Here is a 17,394-nt window from a genome sequence, read left to right on the forward strand (position 1 = left end):
AACATTGTACTCTGGTGCACGTTGAGAGCAAATTCAAGAGGCCAGATCTATGAAGAACTTTGTGCTCTCTTAAAGAGGCTAAATATATGAAGAACTTTTTGCTCTCTGGTGCACTTTGAGAACAAAATGAGGAGGGTAGAGGAGGATGGTTCAGCAGCAAGTTTGTTATGTTTGCATTATGCTCTAACTTAAACAATATGTTTAATTTATTATACATTTATTGATAAACTTTTTTTCACAAGACAAAGTGTCAACAATAGTCTGTATTTTTATTTTTACAGGTGTCGAAGGATTGTTCCATCCCGCTGACACGAGTCAGGATCAGCAGTGCGATGTTGGCTGCGATGGATGCCGGTGGATGCACAGCAGCTGTTCCAAAAGGCCAAAAGGTCATCTGACAGTTCATTTTCTCTGTTAGTTGAGGCCCTACATATTAAAGTGTCCTTTTCTTCCTGAAATACTCTAAATCAATAAGCCAAGACTGCTGATATTGGCCAAAAGGAAAAATGCCTCAAATATGACTTAAATATCTTTGTTGCTTTTCTTCCATTAGAAACGTCAAGTGGAGCAGAAAGCAGCTGCTTCCAAGAAGAGACCGGCAGAGCAACAGGTTTGTCGTTGTTTTTAATGCAGTTTTTGACTTATTTAGAATTGTTTGTTGTACAACGTGAGTACACAGCGTTGGTAGGAAACTTATTAGCCATCCGAAAATTGGAAGTTGGCCATAAAAATAGCAAGATGCGTTAAAGAAATTAGTGCCGTTAAAATTTATTTGCCATCCATCCATCCATCCATCCATTTTCTTCCTCTTATCCGGGTTGCGGGGGCAGCAAGCTTAGCACGGTATTCAAGACGTCCCTCTCCTCAGCAACGTTTTCCAGCTCTTCCTTGGGAAACCCGAGGCATTCCCAGGCCAGACCAGATATATAATCTCTCCCTCGTGTTCTGAGTCTACCCCGGGGCCTCTTACCAGTTGGACGTGCCTGGAAAACTTCCAAAGGGAGGCGAACTCCCCCAGACGTCTGAGCTCCTCACCCTATTTCTAAGGCTGAGCCCAGCCACCCTACGTGGGAAACTCATTTCAGCCGCTTGTATTCGCAATCTCATTCTTTCGGTCACTACCCAAAGCTCATGACCATAGGTGAGGGTTGGAATGCAGATGGACTGGTAAATCGAGAGCTTTACCTTACGGCTCAGCTCAGTTCCCTCTTCACCACAGCGGTCCAATACAGCGCCCGCATAACTGCAGACACTGCACCGAACCGCCTGTCCATCTCCCGCTCCATTTTACCCTCATTGGGAATAAGACCCCGAGATACTTAGACTGACTCCCCATCCGGAGGGTGCAGTCCACCGTTTTCCAGCAGAGCACCATGGCCTCAGCCTTGGATGTACTGACTCTCATCCCGACTGCTTCACACTCTGAAGCAAACCGTCCCAGAGCGTGCTGAAGGTCACGGTCTGATGAAGGCAACAGAACTACATCATCTGCATAGAACAGAGACGCAATTCCGTGGTCCCCGAACCGGACACTCTCCTCCACCCGTCTGCACCTTGAGATCCTGTCCATGAAAATTACAAACGGGAACGGCGACAAGGGACAACCCAGGTGAAGGCCAACACCCACTGAAAACGTGTTTGACTTTGTGCCGAGTATACAGACTCAGGTCTCACTTTGGTTATTCAAGAACCGGATAGCTCGTAACACCGACTATGGTATCCCATATTCCCACAGTACCCCTCACAGGACTCCCCGGTGGACACGGTCATAAGCCTTTTCCAAGTCCACAAAACACATATCGACTTGATGGGCAAACTCCAATGACCCCTCCAACAGCCCCGCGTTGGTAAAGAGCTGGTCCACTGTTCCCCGGCCTGGACGGAATCCGCATTGTTCCTCCTGATCTGAGTTTGACAATCGGTCTGAGCCTCCTTTCCAGCACCCTAGAATAAACTTTCCCGGGAAGACAGAGCAGTGTGATACCCCGATAGTTGGAACACACTCTCTCATCCACCCCTGGCGCCTTGCTACTGAGGAGCCTTTTGATTACCTCGGCAACCTCTGCCAAGGATATGGACAAGCCTTCCCCCAAGTCTTCAAACTCTGCCTCCTCTACGGAGGATGAGTTGGTCGGGTTCAGGAGTTCCTCAAAGTGCTCTTTCCACCACTCGATGATATCCCCAGTCCCCAGAGCAAAATGAAGAGGCTAGAGGAGGATGGTTCAGCAGCAGGTTTGTTATGTTTGCATTATGCTTTAACTTAAACAATATGTTTATTGATTATGTTTTTTGATTGCCCTTTTTTCACAAGACAAAGTGTCAACAATAGTCTTTCTGTATTTTTATTTTACAGGTGTTGAAGGAGTGTTCCATCCCACTGAGACGAGTCAGGATTAGCAGTGCAATGTTAGCTGCGATGGATGCCGTTGGAAGCACAGTAGCTGTTCTTAAAGGCCAAAAGGTAATTTGCAAGTTAATTTTCTCTGTTAGTTGAGGCCTTGTATATTAAAGTGTCTTCTTCTTCCTGAAATATTCTATATTTATAAGCCAAGACTGCTGATATTGGCCAAAAGGAAAAATGCCTCAAATATGGCATAAATATCTTTTCTTCCATTAGAAACATCATGTGGAGTGGAAAGCAGCTGCTTCCAAGAGGAGACTGTCAGAGCGACAGGTTTGTCTTTGTTTTTAATACAGTGTTAGCCCTGCTTTCCTTTTCTGAGTTGTCTAACGGTTTGCCAGAACTTCCTTGAGGCCAATCGAAAGTCCTTCTCCTTGGTCTTCCTGAATTCCTCCCACACCCGGGTTTTTGCTTTTGGGCCAACCAAGCCTGAAAGGCCTCCTTCTTCAGCTTGACGGCCTCCTTCACCTTCTTCTTAGGTTGCCACCACAAAAAGGCACTGACGACCTACTGACCACAACTCCTAGCAGCCGCTTCCACAATGGAGGTTTTGAACATGACCACTCAGATTCCATGTCCCCAGCCTCTCCCAGGATGTCCCCCAGCCAGGACGGAGTATGCATTGTTCTTTCTGGATCCAGGGTTTGACAATCGGTACACCTATGGCAACAGCAGCTATTGATATCTACAACAGAAGGCCTACAAGCCAATTGAGCCATGCAAAAACCACAAAGCAAAGACTCACCGGACAGCCAAAAAGAAAAAAAAAACTTATCGGAGGATGTTAAAGCTGTAAAAATTAGATCAAGCATACCAGAAAACATGTAACTCTACATCGCAATCATTCAAATTGACCTAGTACATGCATTTCCTTAAGAAAAACATTCTCCGTGAGTAAATTTGAGAGCCATCTTAAAAATGGCGGCCATATTGCAGTTCAAAATTATAAAAACTATCAAAATTAGATCCAGCATGCTAGAAAACACATAATTTGACACCAAGATCACTCAAATCAACCAAGTAGATGAATTTCTATGAGAGAAACCAATAACGGCATGTCAATTTGGCGGCCATCTTGAAAAATGGCCGCCATCTTGGATTTTCAAGTGTCCGATCGTTTATATTTGCTAAGTGACCCCTCGGGAATCATCATGCCAAATTTGGTGCTTGTATCACTATTTGCACGATTTGACTGAAAAAATGGATGTTAGCCACTCCACTATGTAGTCTGAGCCCAGCGTTGGAAAATGGATCACCACAAAAAAAGAAACTTTTAGGGCTTCTTTAAGAATCGGAATTGAAATTTGATTAATTGCACAGCTCTAGTCCTGCCTACTCCTCATGTGACTGATGTGACTGGTGCCAATTAGGATCTACCTCTGAGCCACAGCCACCCCAAGGAGCAGTGAGTGACAGTTTAGCTTTCGCTTTCTTGAATTAGGCTCTCCTCAATTGAATGCAATGCACCTTACTACTCGCTATGAAAAAAAAACAGTAAGATAATAGCCGGCGCGTATGGAAAGCTCTGAACAGTACTGGGTCTTACATTTCCCATAATGCAACTCCATAATGTGGATGTCGACTGATAATTAAGAAATGTCAAGGGGGCGTCTGTGGTGATCAATCAAATGTCTACAAAGGGAGTATTAGTCAAACTGGAACATTGTGGGTTATGTTTCACAGACATGCTCTAAATCAGCTATTCTCAACAGCTGAGCCGGGGCCCACTGGTGGGCCTCAGAGCACCACCTAGTGGGCCTCAGAGATGCTGACAAATGGTTAGATTAACCCGTTCAAAATCCAACGGCCGCTATTCTGTTTTTCAGAGGTTGTAGCGGGCAGGTTTTATTTTCAAAGTTACACTAAATTTTGGCGAGGAAAAACTGGCACGGCCCTTTCCAAAGGGGTCCCTTTGACCTCTGACCTCAAGATATGTGAATGAAAATGGGTTCTATGGGTACCCACGAGTCTCCCCTTTACAGACATACTGTATGTCTCAGATGCAGTGACACATAATGGAGCTTTTTTCTTTTAAACGAAAAGTGATGTTGGAGACAACCCTGCAACAGTAAAAACTCTGAATTGGTGGTGCGGAAATATAAATAGTTTGGATTCATAGTGGCAGGGAATGATGGGTGAGGGTAAGCTGAATAGTTATGTGGGTCATTACACCTGCCAGTGGCATAACACATATTTATAGCCCAGTTTGTCATTTATTTTATTTGGGAAGATGGTCCTCGGAATTATTTTGCTGATCAGAAGTGGGCCTCAAGTTACCAAAAGTTGAGAAGCCCTGCTCTAAATGTTATTTATGGTTTAAGATAGGTTGCTCCACCATGGCATCTCACTGACTCTCTCTCTCTCGCTCTCTCTCTCTCTCTCTCTCTCTCGCTCTCTCTCTCTCGCTCTCGCTCTCTGTCTGTTGCTTTAGAAACGGAGAGGAAGAAAGGGACTGATTCATCAGAGAGTTCACATTGGAGAGAAACTACACAGCTGTGACCAATGTGAGAAAACTTTTGCTTCGGGTAGCACCCTCAGAGTCCATCAACGCAATCACACAGGAGAGAAACCCTACAGCTGTGATGAATGTGGGGCAACTTTCCTGTACCAGACTCACTTAAAAATACATCACCGCATTCACACTGGAGAGAAACCCTACAGCTGTGACCAGTGTGGGAAAACTTTTGCAATGGGGGGTGCCCTCATAGTCCACCAACGTATTCACACTGGAGAGAAACCGTACAGCTGTGATGAATGTGGGTCAGCTTTCTTACAACGGGGTCGTCTGAAAATACATCAACGCATTCACACTGGAGAGAAACTCTACAGCTGTGATGAATGTGGGGCAGCTTTCTCAACATCAGATGCCCTGAAAAAACATCAACACATTCACACTGGAGAGAAACCCTACAGCTGTGACCAGTGTGGCGCAGCTTTCACACAGTTAAGTAACTTAAAAACCCACAGGCGCATTCACACTGGAGAGAAACCATACAGCTGTGATAAATGTGAGAAAGCGTACACCCATAAAACAAATCTATTAATCCACCGTCGTGTTCACACTGGAGAGAAACCATACTGGTGTGACCAATGTGGGAAAACTTTTGCAGTGGGGAGTGCCCTCACAGTCCACCAACGTATTCACACTGGAGAGAAACCGTACAGCTGTGATGAATGTGGGTCAGCTTTCTTACAACAGGGTCATCTGAAAATACATCAACGCATTCACACTGGAGAGAAACCCTACAGCTGTGATGAATGTGGGGCAGCTTTCCTACATAAGGGTCATCTGAAAATACATCAACGCATTCACACTGGAGAGAAACCCTACAGCTGTGATGAATGTGGGGCAGCTTTCTCAACATCAGATGCCCTGAAAAAACATCAACACATTCACACTGGAGCGAAACCCTACAACTGTGATGAATGTGGGACAGCCTTCCGGCGCCAGAGTCACCTTAAAAATCATAAACGCATTCACACTGGAGAGAAACCCTTCAGCTGTGATGATTGTGGCGCAGCTTTCGCACAGTTAAGTAGCTTGAAATCTCACCAGTCCATACATAGTGTAGAGAAACTATACAGCTGTGATAAATGTGAGAAAGCTTACACCTATAAAAAAAGTCTATCAATCCACCGACGTGTTCACACTGGAGAGAAACCCTACAGCTGTGATGAATGTGGTGCAGCTTTCTTACAACAGGGTACTCTGAAAATACATCAACGCATTCACACTGGGGAGAAACCGTACTCGTGTGACCAATGTGGGAAAACTTTCACCTCATCAGGCGACCTTATGAAACACCAACGCATTCACACTGGAGAGAAACCCTACAGCTGTGATGAATGTGGGGCAGCTTTTGCTCAGTCAGGTGACCTGAAAAAGCATCAACGCATTCACACTGGAGAGAAACCATACTCATGTGACCAATGTGGGAAAACGTTTTCTCAGGGTAGTGCCCTTAAAGGTCATCAACGCACTCACACCGGGGAGAAACCGTACAGGTGTGATCAATGTGGGGAAAGTTTTACTCATAGTGGTCACTTAAAATCCCACCAACGCATTCACACTGGGGAGAAACCGTACGGGTGTGGCCAATGTGGGAAAACCTTTAAATGGAATAATTCCCTTCAAAAACACCAACGCAGTCACACTGCATCGTTGTGAACGTTTTTCAGAGCCTAGCTAGCCGTTTCCTTCTGCCTCCTCCCTATGCCCTGATAGCTGTGTTGTTATATTCTGAACTTCTCTACAAATTGAAGGCTGACCAACAGTAAAGGCTCAGACACGCCATCCCGACATCAAAGAACTTGTGGTAATGAAGGCCTACATCACAAAGACTACAGCCGACGGCCAGTTAGCACGTACATTCTGAGAGAAAATAACTCTCCACACCAGCAGGCGGTATTCATCATTCAAAAAGGGAAACAGGAAGATCGAGGACGGCAGATATACAAGCCTTTGTTATGATAGGTACATGAAAAAAAGCGGCGTCTGCCGACCATTTTCACACAACTCTCACTCATCACTTAGCTTCATTCCAGATGGTCATGTGGCCATGGGATATGGTCAGAAGCACCAAAAAGAGTAGTGAGTCTTGAGCTTAGAATGATTTATTACAGATGTGTTCCCAGTAGTGTTTTTGTCTGCTTCATACATATTCTCTTGTTGTTGTTTTGTAGTTTAACATTATATTTCCCTCCTTTGTGTAGTTTTCATTGAATAATCTTTATTTTACAAGGTTTAGTTTTAGTTTTTTTACATTTAGTTTTAGTCTTTATATGTTTAGTTTTAGTCTTTACATATTTACTCTTAGTTTTTATGTATTTAATTTTAGTCTTTATATATTTAGTTTTAGTGTTTATATGTTTAATTTTAGTCTGTAGCTGTAGCTACATAAAAATACAGAATACCTGGTTGGAGAACTGTGTAGGAATGGACGTAATGTTTATCTTCTCACCATCTTGGTCAAGACGGTTCAGTTTCTGTGGTTCAACGTCACGGGAGTTGATGGAAATTAATTTTATGAGCGCGCTCTGCATGTGATCTGATATTCAATTATATTCAGTGTGTTTCATAGGCTATGCAATGCTGTCAGAGAATATACAATATGTTGCTATGGAAATTAAGCTTTGATCAAGGTAAAAAAAAAATACATTTGGTATTGTTTGGTACAAGCAAATTTTTTTTTTTTTAATTACGATTAATCGATTGATTGTTAATGATCAAAGTGCTTTGTAGCCGACGATGATCGAAAGATGAAGATTAATTAACATGAAGGTGAAATTATACCTTCATTCTTGAAACTTCTCCCAGAAACGGCATGTGACCTAGGGCTGGGACGATACACCTATCTCCTGATTCAATACTATCACAATACTTGGGTGCTGATTTGATATGTCTTGTATTTTAAATATTGCGATTCGATATCATGATTTATTGCAATTTTTGTTAACTTTTTTAACACTAGACCATGGGAAAAAGTTGAATCATACACTTCTAGGGACTTTTACTTTGGAAAAATGTTTGATTTTCAGTATGTATGTAGTCAGAGATGTCCTGAAGTCAAATGTTCTGTATCAGTCATTGTCAAGGAGTATTCTTTTTTTTCCCAGCAACCCAAAAATCAAAGAATAAAGACATTTCCCTCACAAATGCTTGCTTATTACATATAAGGCACTGCATGACCTCGTCCCGAGTTACATTGCTGATCTCCTTGTTCCATATTCGACCTGTCGAACACTTCGATCCTCTAATCTTGACCTTTTATCAATCCCCCGCTCAAACTGCAAAACAAAAGGTGATCGGGCCTTTTCTGTCTTAGCCCTAACTCTTTGGAATCACCTTCCCCAATCTATTAGAGCTGCTGAATCTCTGGACTGTTTTAAGCGGCTTCTAAAAACCCATACAGACGTAGGCAAAATCGTTGGTACCCTTCCGTTAAAGAAAGAAAAACCAACAATGGTCACTGAAATAACTTGAAACTGACAAAAGTAATAATAAATAAAAATTCACTGAAAATTAACTAATGAAAATCAGATATTATTTTTGAATTATGGTTCAGCAGAATCATTTAAAAAAACAAACTAATGAAATTGGCCTAGACAAAAATGATGGTACCCTTAACTTAATATTTTGTTGCACAACCTTTTGAGGCAATCACTGCAATCAAGTGATTTCTGTAACTCTCAAGGAGACTTCTGCACCTGTCGACAGGTATTTTGGCCCACTCCTCGTGAGCAAACTGCTCCAGCTGTCTCAGGTTTGAAGGGTGCCTTCTCCAGACTACATGTTTCAGCTCCTTCCACAGATGTTCAATAGGATTTAGATCAGGGCTCATAGAAGGCCACTTCATAACAGTCCAATGTTTAGTTCTTAGCCATTCTTGGGTGTTTTTAGCTGTGTGTTTTGGGTCATTATCCTGTTTGAGGACCCATGACTTGCAACTGAGACCAAGCTTTCTGACACTGGGCAGCACATTTCACTCCAGAATGCCTTGATAGTCTTGAGATTTCATTGTACCCTGCACAGATTCAAGACACCCTGTGCCAGATGCAACAAAGCAGCCCCATAACATAACCGAGCCTCCTCCATGTTTCACATTAGGTACAGTGTTCTTTTCTTTGGATGCTTCATCTCTTCGTCTGTGAACATAGAGCTGATGTGACTTGCCAAAAAGCTCCAATTTTGTCTCATCTGTCCAAAGGACATTCTCCCAGAAGCTTTGTGGCTTGTCAATATGCATTTTGGAAAATTCCAGTCTCGCTTTTTTATGATTTGGCGTCCTCCTCGGTTGTCTTCCATTAAGTCCACTTTGGCTCAAACAGTGACGGATGGTGCGATCTGACACTGATGTACCTTGACCTTTATTTTACATCTTTTCTAGGGGTACCATCATTTTTTGTCCAGGTCAGTTTCATTAGTTTGTTTTTTAAAATGATTCTGTTGAACCACAATTCAAAAGCAACAGCTGATTTTCATTAGTTCATTTTCAGTAAATTTGTATTTATTATTACTTTTGTCAGTTTCAAGTTATTTCAGTGACCATTGTGGGTTTTTCTCTCTTTAACGGAAGGGTACCAACAACTTTGCCTATGTCTGTATCTATAGGCAAGCCTTTCTATAGGCCTCATCCACATGTGTGTTTGTTAGGGGTGTGACGATTCTCTCAGCTCACGATATGATATGATGGACGATATTGGGTTCACGATCTCAATACGATACGATATTATAACGCGTTGTTAGCCGCCGAGCCAACGAGCTGTTAGCCGCCGAACTAACGAGCCAACGAGCTGTTTTGCGCCGAGCCAATGCGCTGTTAGCCGCCGAGCTAATGCGCTCTGCTTGTGTAAACAGCAGCGGTGGATGAGAGACAGCGGACAGAGCAGATCGAAACGTTGCTTTCCTCCATGTTTTACCGTTTCATCGTGTTTATGCTTGTTGAACAGGTATAATAACAAAGTTTATTGCACTTAGCAACGAGCGTAGCATCAACTCGTCTCTCCACCGCGGCCTCTCTGATCAGCTGTTCACTGACTGCACTGTGTGTGTGTTGATGTGTGTGGAGCTCCGACACAGAAGCTGCGGCCGTGAGTAAAGATTGACTGGTTCAATTTTGGAAAGGGTAGACCAGACTTTACTACGCATGAGTTGTACCCCGAGAGGCTGCAGCTTCAGCCCCGGAGCCCAATATGTACCTAGTGCCTATTATGCCCTGATATCGCGATCCAGTTTTTCGTCTTGACGATGCATATCCTCACGTTTTTATATCGCAATATTTCGTGGCATATTTCGTCATACCCCTAGTGTTTGTCTGTTTTTGTTTGATCTGTTTCTCATTGTTTCTGTGATTCATATTGTAATTTTTCCTTGTTTTAATCATTGTTTGATGTTTCATTTGTGTGTGAAGCACTTTGTAACGGTGTGTTTTAAAAGGTGCTATATAAATAAATCTTAACTTACTTACTTACTTACAAATTAGTGGTATTTTCTTTTTAATGTACAAGAGAAATGTAATGTTTTATGACGATCTACATTACTGAGGTACCGGACTCTGAAAACACATGCAGCTGTGAATAAGACTAAATAAAAGTGACATTTAATGCAAACTAATATGTACTTGACATAAATTAAACATAAGCAAGTTAAAATAATTTGCTGTAGATTAAATCCTTCCCTTTATATTAATCACTTGGAAAGATCTTGCCAGCCTACATGTTATTACACCATATATAAATTGAGTCCTTTTTTTATACATGCTTAGAACAACATATAGAATGTGTTGTCAGCAGAGTTCATGATAATCAACTCTGCTGACAACACAGCAGTCGGTCTGTTTTCGGAGTTCTCATTTGGACTGACTGTTTTGATATGCTGAGATTAATCTTACCCCTTCATTTACTGTGTAATGAGTGCAAAAAATTAAACGCATGGAGTTGATAGGAGAGGTCCCACCCGAAGGGAGGACAGAGGGTGCTCGACCTCTTCTACCCCCCACGATGCCCACAACCACTTCACACACACAGGCTGCCCTTTCCCCTCTGCCCTGTGGGGTCACTGTAGAGGCATTTTAATCAGGATTTAAATAATGGATTTTTTTCAAAGAGAGAAAAATGATTTCATAAATGATACTGAGATTTGGTAATGGTTTATTTCAACCAATTACTCTTTTATATATTTCGATCTCCCTCTTGCCTCTCAAAAAATAGAGGAAGAGCAACCTCCTCTGCTTCTATGGACCAGCCTCCACTGCTTCATATAGTATATACTTAAAATCGTCATCCTCACCTACAAAGCGCTAAACGGTCAGGCCCCATCATATCTTAAAGAGCTCATAGTACCCTATTACCCCACTAGAGCACTGCGCTCCCAGAATGCAGGGTTATTTGAGGTTCCTAGAGTCTCCAAAAGTAGAATGGGAGCCAGAGCCTTGAGCTATCAAGCTCTTCTTCTGTGGAACCAGCTCCCAGTTTCAGTCTGGGAGGCAGACACCCTCTCCACATTTAAGAGTAGGCTAAAGACATTCCTCTTTAATAATGCTTATAGTTAGGGCTGGACCAAGTCTGGCTCAGGCTGCCTTGGACCAGCCCCTAGTTATGCTGCTATAGGCCTGGACTGCCGGGGGACTTCCTATGACACACTGAGCTCCTCTCTCCTTTCTCCTTCTGCATATATTCATGTCCCATTCATGCATGTTACTAACTTGATCGTGGTTGCATCTGCTGCCACATCTGCTGCCTACATTTATTATTATTATTATTAGTTATATTTCTGTTATTATTACAGCTATTAATTCTGATAGTTGTAATATCAGTCTTTTACATCCACTGCTATTAGTTCTATTTGTATTAGTCCTTACAGCTGGTGTGTTATTATTGTGGTTGCTGTGTATTTCTCCCCAACCGGTTTAAACCCAACCGGTCGCGGCAGATGGCCGCCCACCCAGAGCCCGGTTCTGCTCTAGGTTTCTACCCGCTAAACGGGGAGTTTTTCCTGGCCACAGCGCATATCAATGCAATGCTCTTGGGGGATCTCTTGTTGGGTCTCTAAACTATAGAGTACGATCTTGACCTGCTCTATATAAAAAGCGTCTCGAGATAACTTCTGTTATGATTTGACGCTATATAAAAATTAATTAAATTGAATTGAATACTGTATATGAATTTATTTTGGATTGGATGCATTTCATTTCATTCATCAATTGCATTGCATTTTTTCTATCCATTTTTAGGTTGTAACTTTACGTTTTTCTTGTTGACTAAACTTAAAGTTGAACATTTAATTTTTTGCATTTCGATTAATTTTTCCTTTATTGCAAAGACCGTGAATCCAATGTCAGTAAGCCTCATTGAAGAGAACGGTGCTGCGTTTCTTTTTTTGTTTTCCAGGGTTAGCATGTTGAACCAGATCGGCATGATGTGCTCGTATATCACACTTATAAAAATGGCAAACTGCCTTCGAATCGTCCCCCACTTGAGGGTGAATCCAATCTTTAAGTCCAGTCTTTGTTGTACTTTTTGCCATATTTCACAGACTTAGTACCTAGCAGTGTTAGCTAAACTCCATCAACCCCGCAAAGATTTGTCTCACAACAACAACACTCTGAGTGGTGGTGGGTGTTGTGTACGGATCATGCAACAGGACAAACCAGACCGGTATAAAGGAGAGACACAGGAGCCCAAATAAGCTACTACACTTTAGAAACAAGGCCAAAAACTTGCAACCCGCGACTACCAATATTTGTAAGAGACTTTTCAGGAAAATAAATCCAAAGTCCCTGATAATAAGCGGACATGTAGTCATTTAAACACAGTCTGTGAAATGCTGTTAAAACCCATTCAGACTATACGCAGCCTATTTTAAAAAAACTCTCTTTCTAACTCTTCTAACTCCATTCTGCAGCTGCACTACCATCCTGCTCACTCAGAGATATTAACAGATAATCTACACTATTAGAGGAATTATGTTCCATCAGTGGGACCAGTCACATCATTAGTGATAGAGATCTTAATTCATTGATCCTACGTTTCTGAGCTCCATACTGATCATTGCTGTTTAAACTGAGATTACACATTATGTGAAACTTTAGACAGTCCAGAGTAACAAACTAATATCTGACACATAGTAAACCTTCGATACGGACTGAATGAATGAGGAAATAAAACACTAATCACGCTTTCTGAAACAGAGACCAGGATCAGGACCAGGACCAGGACCAGGAGCACTACAAGAGCGAAATGGAGGAGGACCAGCAGAACCCGGACCAGCAGAACCCGGACAGGCGGAGCAACAAGGTCCCCAGAAGACCAGCAGCAGGCCCGTCATCTGATACCACCGATGTTCAGGTCAGTGTTCATGGCTTCATGACTTCATAACGACACTAAAGACACGAGGAAGAGTCAATAACTGAATAAATTACTGTTTAACTGAATGTACTTTGTTGCCTGGCCTGGTCTGTTGACTACCCTGCTAGAGAGGTGGTCGGCGCCCCTGGGGTGTTGCCTTGGTATTCACCCTAGCGTGAGGCTCTTCGTTGCCTTCCAGTCCTGGGTGGTGCTTTCCAAGGTCTGAATCCCCAGGACTCTGGCGTTGTCCCCGTACCCCCTGGCAGGGCACACATATGTCTCCCATGTCATCTTTTTTTTTTTCATTCATTCAACCTTTATTTAATTCTCGAGGAATCATTGAGGGTATGCCCTCATTTTCAATGATGTCGAGAGAACAATAAAACTGAATAAATACAGACAAGAACCAAATCAACGAATTACAAGAAGCATTCAGCCAGACAACAGAACACTGTTAAAATAGTTACATTAAAGAGTGGAGTAGTTTGTAATCATGGATTTTAAATCATCTAGAGGTACAACTGTGTTTAATGTTAATGTGTTTTGTAAACTGTTCCCAGTTTTACAGAACAAACACCAAAAGCAGTTTTCCCAAATTTTGTGTTTGCACGCGGGACTTCAAGCTTTAGCCGATCACATGAACGAGTCGAATAAGGATGTGATGTATGACGGCAAGTTGCCATTAAGGGCTTTATAAATAAATAAAAAGCAATGCCTATCACGTCTTACTGTTAGAGATGCCCACCCAACCTTTTCATACAAAATGCAATTATGAGTAGAATGACTGTCAGCAGTAATAAATCTGAGGGCGAAGTGATAGGCTGAATCTAAGGGTTTGAGAGTGGAGGAAGAGGCGTGTCTATAGATAACATCACCATAATCCAAGACAGACAAGAAAACGGCCCCAATTATTCACTTCCTACAAAACATAAGAAAATTAACTCTGTTTCTATACAAATATCCAATTTGTTGTCGTAGCTTAAGTGTCTCAATTTGAAATTTAAATGTAATTTTTGGGTCCTTCCAGATAACAATGTACTTATACTCTGAGACCCTGTCAATACTAAGTCCATTCAGAGTGCTAATATATAAACTGTTGTCCACAGTATCTCTGGCTCTAGAGAATAATATATATTTAGTCTTCTTTGCATTCAGAACTAATTTCAGATTAAAAAGTGCCACTTGCAATTTGTCAAAGGCTTGTTATAGGATATCAGTGGCTGAGTGTGCAGTATCAGCAAAGCAATGCAGAACTGTGTCATCTGCTTAAAGATAGGAGTTACAATTTGTTAAGAAGGACATAATGTTGTTAATGTAAATTGTGAACAAGACATGACCCAATATAGACCCTTGTGGAACCCCCTTTGACAGTGGTAAAAGTACAGAACGATCATTTCCCAGGATCACACATTGCTGTCTATGAGACAGTCCTGAAACCATTTACAGGATTTATAATCAAAACCAATTTCACAAAGCCTCTGCAGGAGCATAGCATGATCAACAGTGTCAAATGCTTTTGTTAGATCGACAAAGAGGGAAGCACAATATTTCCTTTTGTCAACAGCAGATACAATATAATTTCTAACCACAGTAATAGCAGTGACAGTACTATGTTGTATGTAGCTCTGAAACCAGACTGGTTTGATTTTAACACAGAGTTTCTTGAGAGGAATGATCGGAGTTCACACATGATTGACAGCTGCTCAGAGACGGCAGGCTCCAGCTCCTATCTGATTGGTTGTTTTCCTCCAGTCTGTGAAATGTTGCAGATGTCATTAGGAGCACCAGGGGACACAGAGGACACAGGGGATGCAGAGGATACCAGAGGACACTGGAGGACACAGAGGACAATGATTATTTTCAGATTACCTGTCTCGTGAACTACTGTTAGGATATAGTGACCGTTAAAATCATATTTGCTCCATTTCTACCCACTGCTGCTTTAACCACTATCAGTTTATACTATGTGTACCTGTTGTTTCCCTCCTGACCTCCAGGTGGCGACTTTCTTTCACTTTAAAGAGAAAAACCAGACCGGAAGTACTTGTAACCGGAAGTGTAGTTGTCTCGTTGTGATCTCGGGCTGGCGGCGGGATAGTTGTTCCGTTAGCTGACGAGCATATTTGTCCGTTTCGAGGCGGCAGAGCTGCAGGTGAACCCGCACACACTCAGGTAAACACTTTAATAATGTTTCTTTGAGCCGGAAATCAAAGCGAATATAGCGTTAGCACGCTGGGCTAGCTGCGATGCTAACAGCTAGTTAGCCTGTTAGCTTCGGCCTGCTGCTGTGTGGCTAACTGCTAGCGTTAGCCTTAGCTCACTTTAATGTGTGCTCGTGTTATCTGATTGAACTTCCGGTTCCTCTGTGTTTTAGTCCAGTTTGAGAGGAGTTTCTCAGTTTGTCTCAGTCGCTTTGCTTCGTTTCTACAATCATCCTCAACATTTGTAAACAGGAAGTGCGTTTCTCCAAACAGCTGGTCCAAACCTGTCTCTGTGAACTGTCTCTTTAACCAGATCACACACATTGAGGCTTTTCTATGTGGTCTTTGATAGTTTCCATGGAAACCAGAGCATTCCTCAGAGAAGAGCTGCAGCTGTTTTCACGCTAACATGGACCATGTTATCAGCACTACGTGGATGGGAGTAAAACCAGAGGAGACAGCAGGACCTGAATATCTCTGTGTGCTTTGATTTGTAGTGAGTCCAGGACAACAGAGTCCAGCAGTCAGAGTGGAGACCTGCTGGATCTCAGAGACCAGGACCAGGAGCCCGTTTCAGAAAGCAGCTTTAACAAACTCTGAGATGGAAAAGTGTTCGGTTCCAGAACAGCTGATCAGAGTTTGTTCAATCAAATGTGAGGATGAAAACAGCCTTCATCAATGGAGCTCTGATACTACGATTCACCATGGCAACAGGTAAATAAGAGGCAGAGCCTCCATCTGAATCCAGTCCACGTAGAGATATTAATGCATGGATATGCTGACTGTGCACATTTCTCTTTAAAAAAGTCCCAGCAGGGAAAAGTGTCGATAACACGATAAAGTTGAATTCAGTGTTGTCCATGAATTCATCTTTTAGCAGACTGACATTTCCTTAATGGATGATAAAGTGGTGAATGTGACTGTGTATTAGACTGTAGCCTACATTACATTTAAATAGATTTATTCAGCTTTAATGTGACGGGACAAAACACAGGAGCAGCAACTGAAGATGAACAATATCAAATCTATCCATCAGAGACAGAGAGACATGACTGTAAGCTCACAGTCTGATCCAGTAATAATGTGTTTGGTGATTTAAAGGTTCGAGTGGAGTAGATTTTAAATAGTGACATCTATTTGGATCTTGGCTCAACAGCATTCAGTGACTTTATTTCAGCTACTTCAACAAGTCAATTTAAACACAGTCAGTGAAATGCTGTTAAAAGCCATTCAGACTATACACAGCCTATTTAAAAAACTCTCTTTCTAACTCCATTCTGCAGCTGCACCACCATCCTGCTCACTCAGAAATATTAACAGATGATCTACAATATTAGAGGAATTATGTTCCATCAGTGGGACCAGATAGAGATCATTATTCATTGATCCTACGTGTCTGAGCTTCATACTGATCATTACTGTTTAAACTGAGATTACACATTATGTGCAATAAACATTTTAGTGGAACTGCTCTAACAGACTGACAGCTGTCTGTGTTCAGAGTCACAGTGTTATAAAGAAGGACATGCAGAGGTTTTATTCTGAGCTGAGGGCCACTTGATGCTGTGTGATATTTGAATGTTCAAAGAAATGACTGACGGCTCATAAAAGACTAACTTTAGACAGCCCAGAGTGAAAAACTAATATCTGACACACAGTAAACCTTCGATTCGGACTGAATGAATGAGGAAATAAAAGACTAATCACACTTTCTGGAACAGGGACCAGGACCAGGAGCACTACAAGAGTGAAATGGAGGAGGACCAGCAGAACCCGGACCAGCGGAGCAACAAGGTCCCCAGAACACCAGCAGCAGGCTCGTCCTCTGATACCACCGATGTTCAGGTCAGTGTTCATGACTTCATGGCTTCAAAACGACACTAAAGACACAAGGAAGAGTCAATAACTGAATAGATTACTGTTTAAACGACACAAAACTGATGTTTT

General features: G+C 42.2%; 1 protein-coding gene across 3 annotated transcripts in view; it reads left to right on the forward strand.

The window, feature by feature from the left end:
• Positions 1-17,394, forward strand: part of LOC119482059 (zinc finger protein 420-like) — a 49,442-nt gene that overhangs the window by 23,288 nt on the left and 8,760 nt on the right. Inside the window, exons 3-8 of one of the 3 annotated variants that reach the window (XM_037759448.1) lie at positions 282-389; positions 554-610; positions 2,354-2,461; positions 2,618-2,674; positions 13,090-13,246; positions 14,999-15,051. In XM_037759448.1, the coding sequence (XP_037615376.1) occupies positions 282-389; positions 554-610; positions 2,354-2,461; positions 2,618-2,674; positions 13,090-13,230 (471 nt within the window). In that variant the 3' untranslated portion in view covers positions 13,231-13,246; positions 14,999-15,051. Of the gene's footprint in view, positions 1-281; positions 390-553; positions 611-2,353; positions 2,462-2,617; positions 2,675-4,832; positions 6,477-13,089; positions 13,247-14,998; positions 15,052-17,394 lie in introns of those variants that run through there. The other 2 variants (XM_037759447.1, XM_037759446.1) reach the window with 2 other exon arrangements.

Source organism: Sebastes umbrosus, chromosome 22, assembly GCF_015220745.1.
Source record: "Sebastes umbrosus isolate fSebUmb1 chromosome 22, fSebUmb1.pri, whole genome shotgun sequence".
In the NCBI taxonomy this organism is placed as follows: domain Eukaryota; kingdom Metazoa; phylum Chordata; class Actinopteri; order Perciformes; family Sebastidae; genus Sebastes; species Sebastes umbrosus.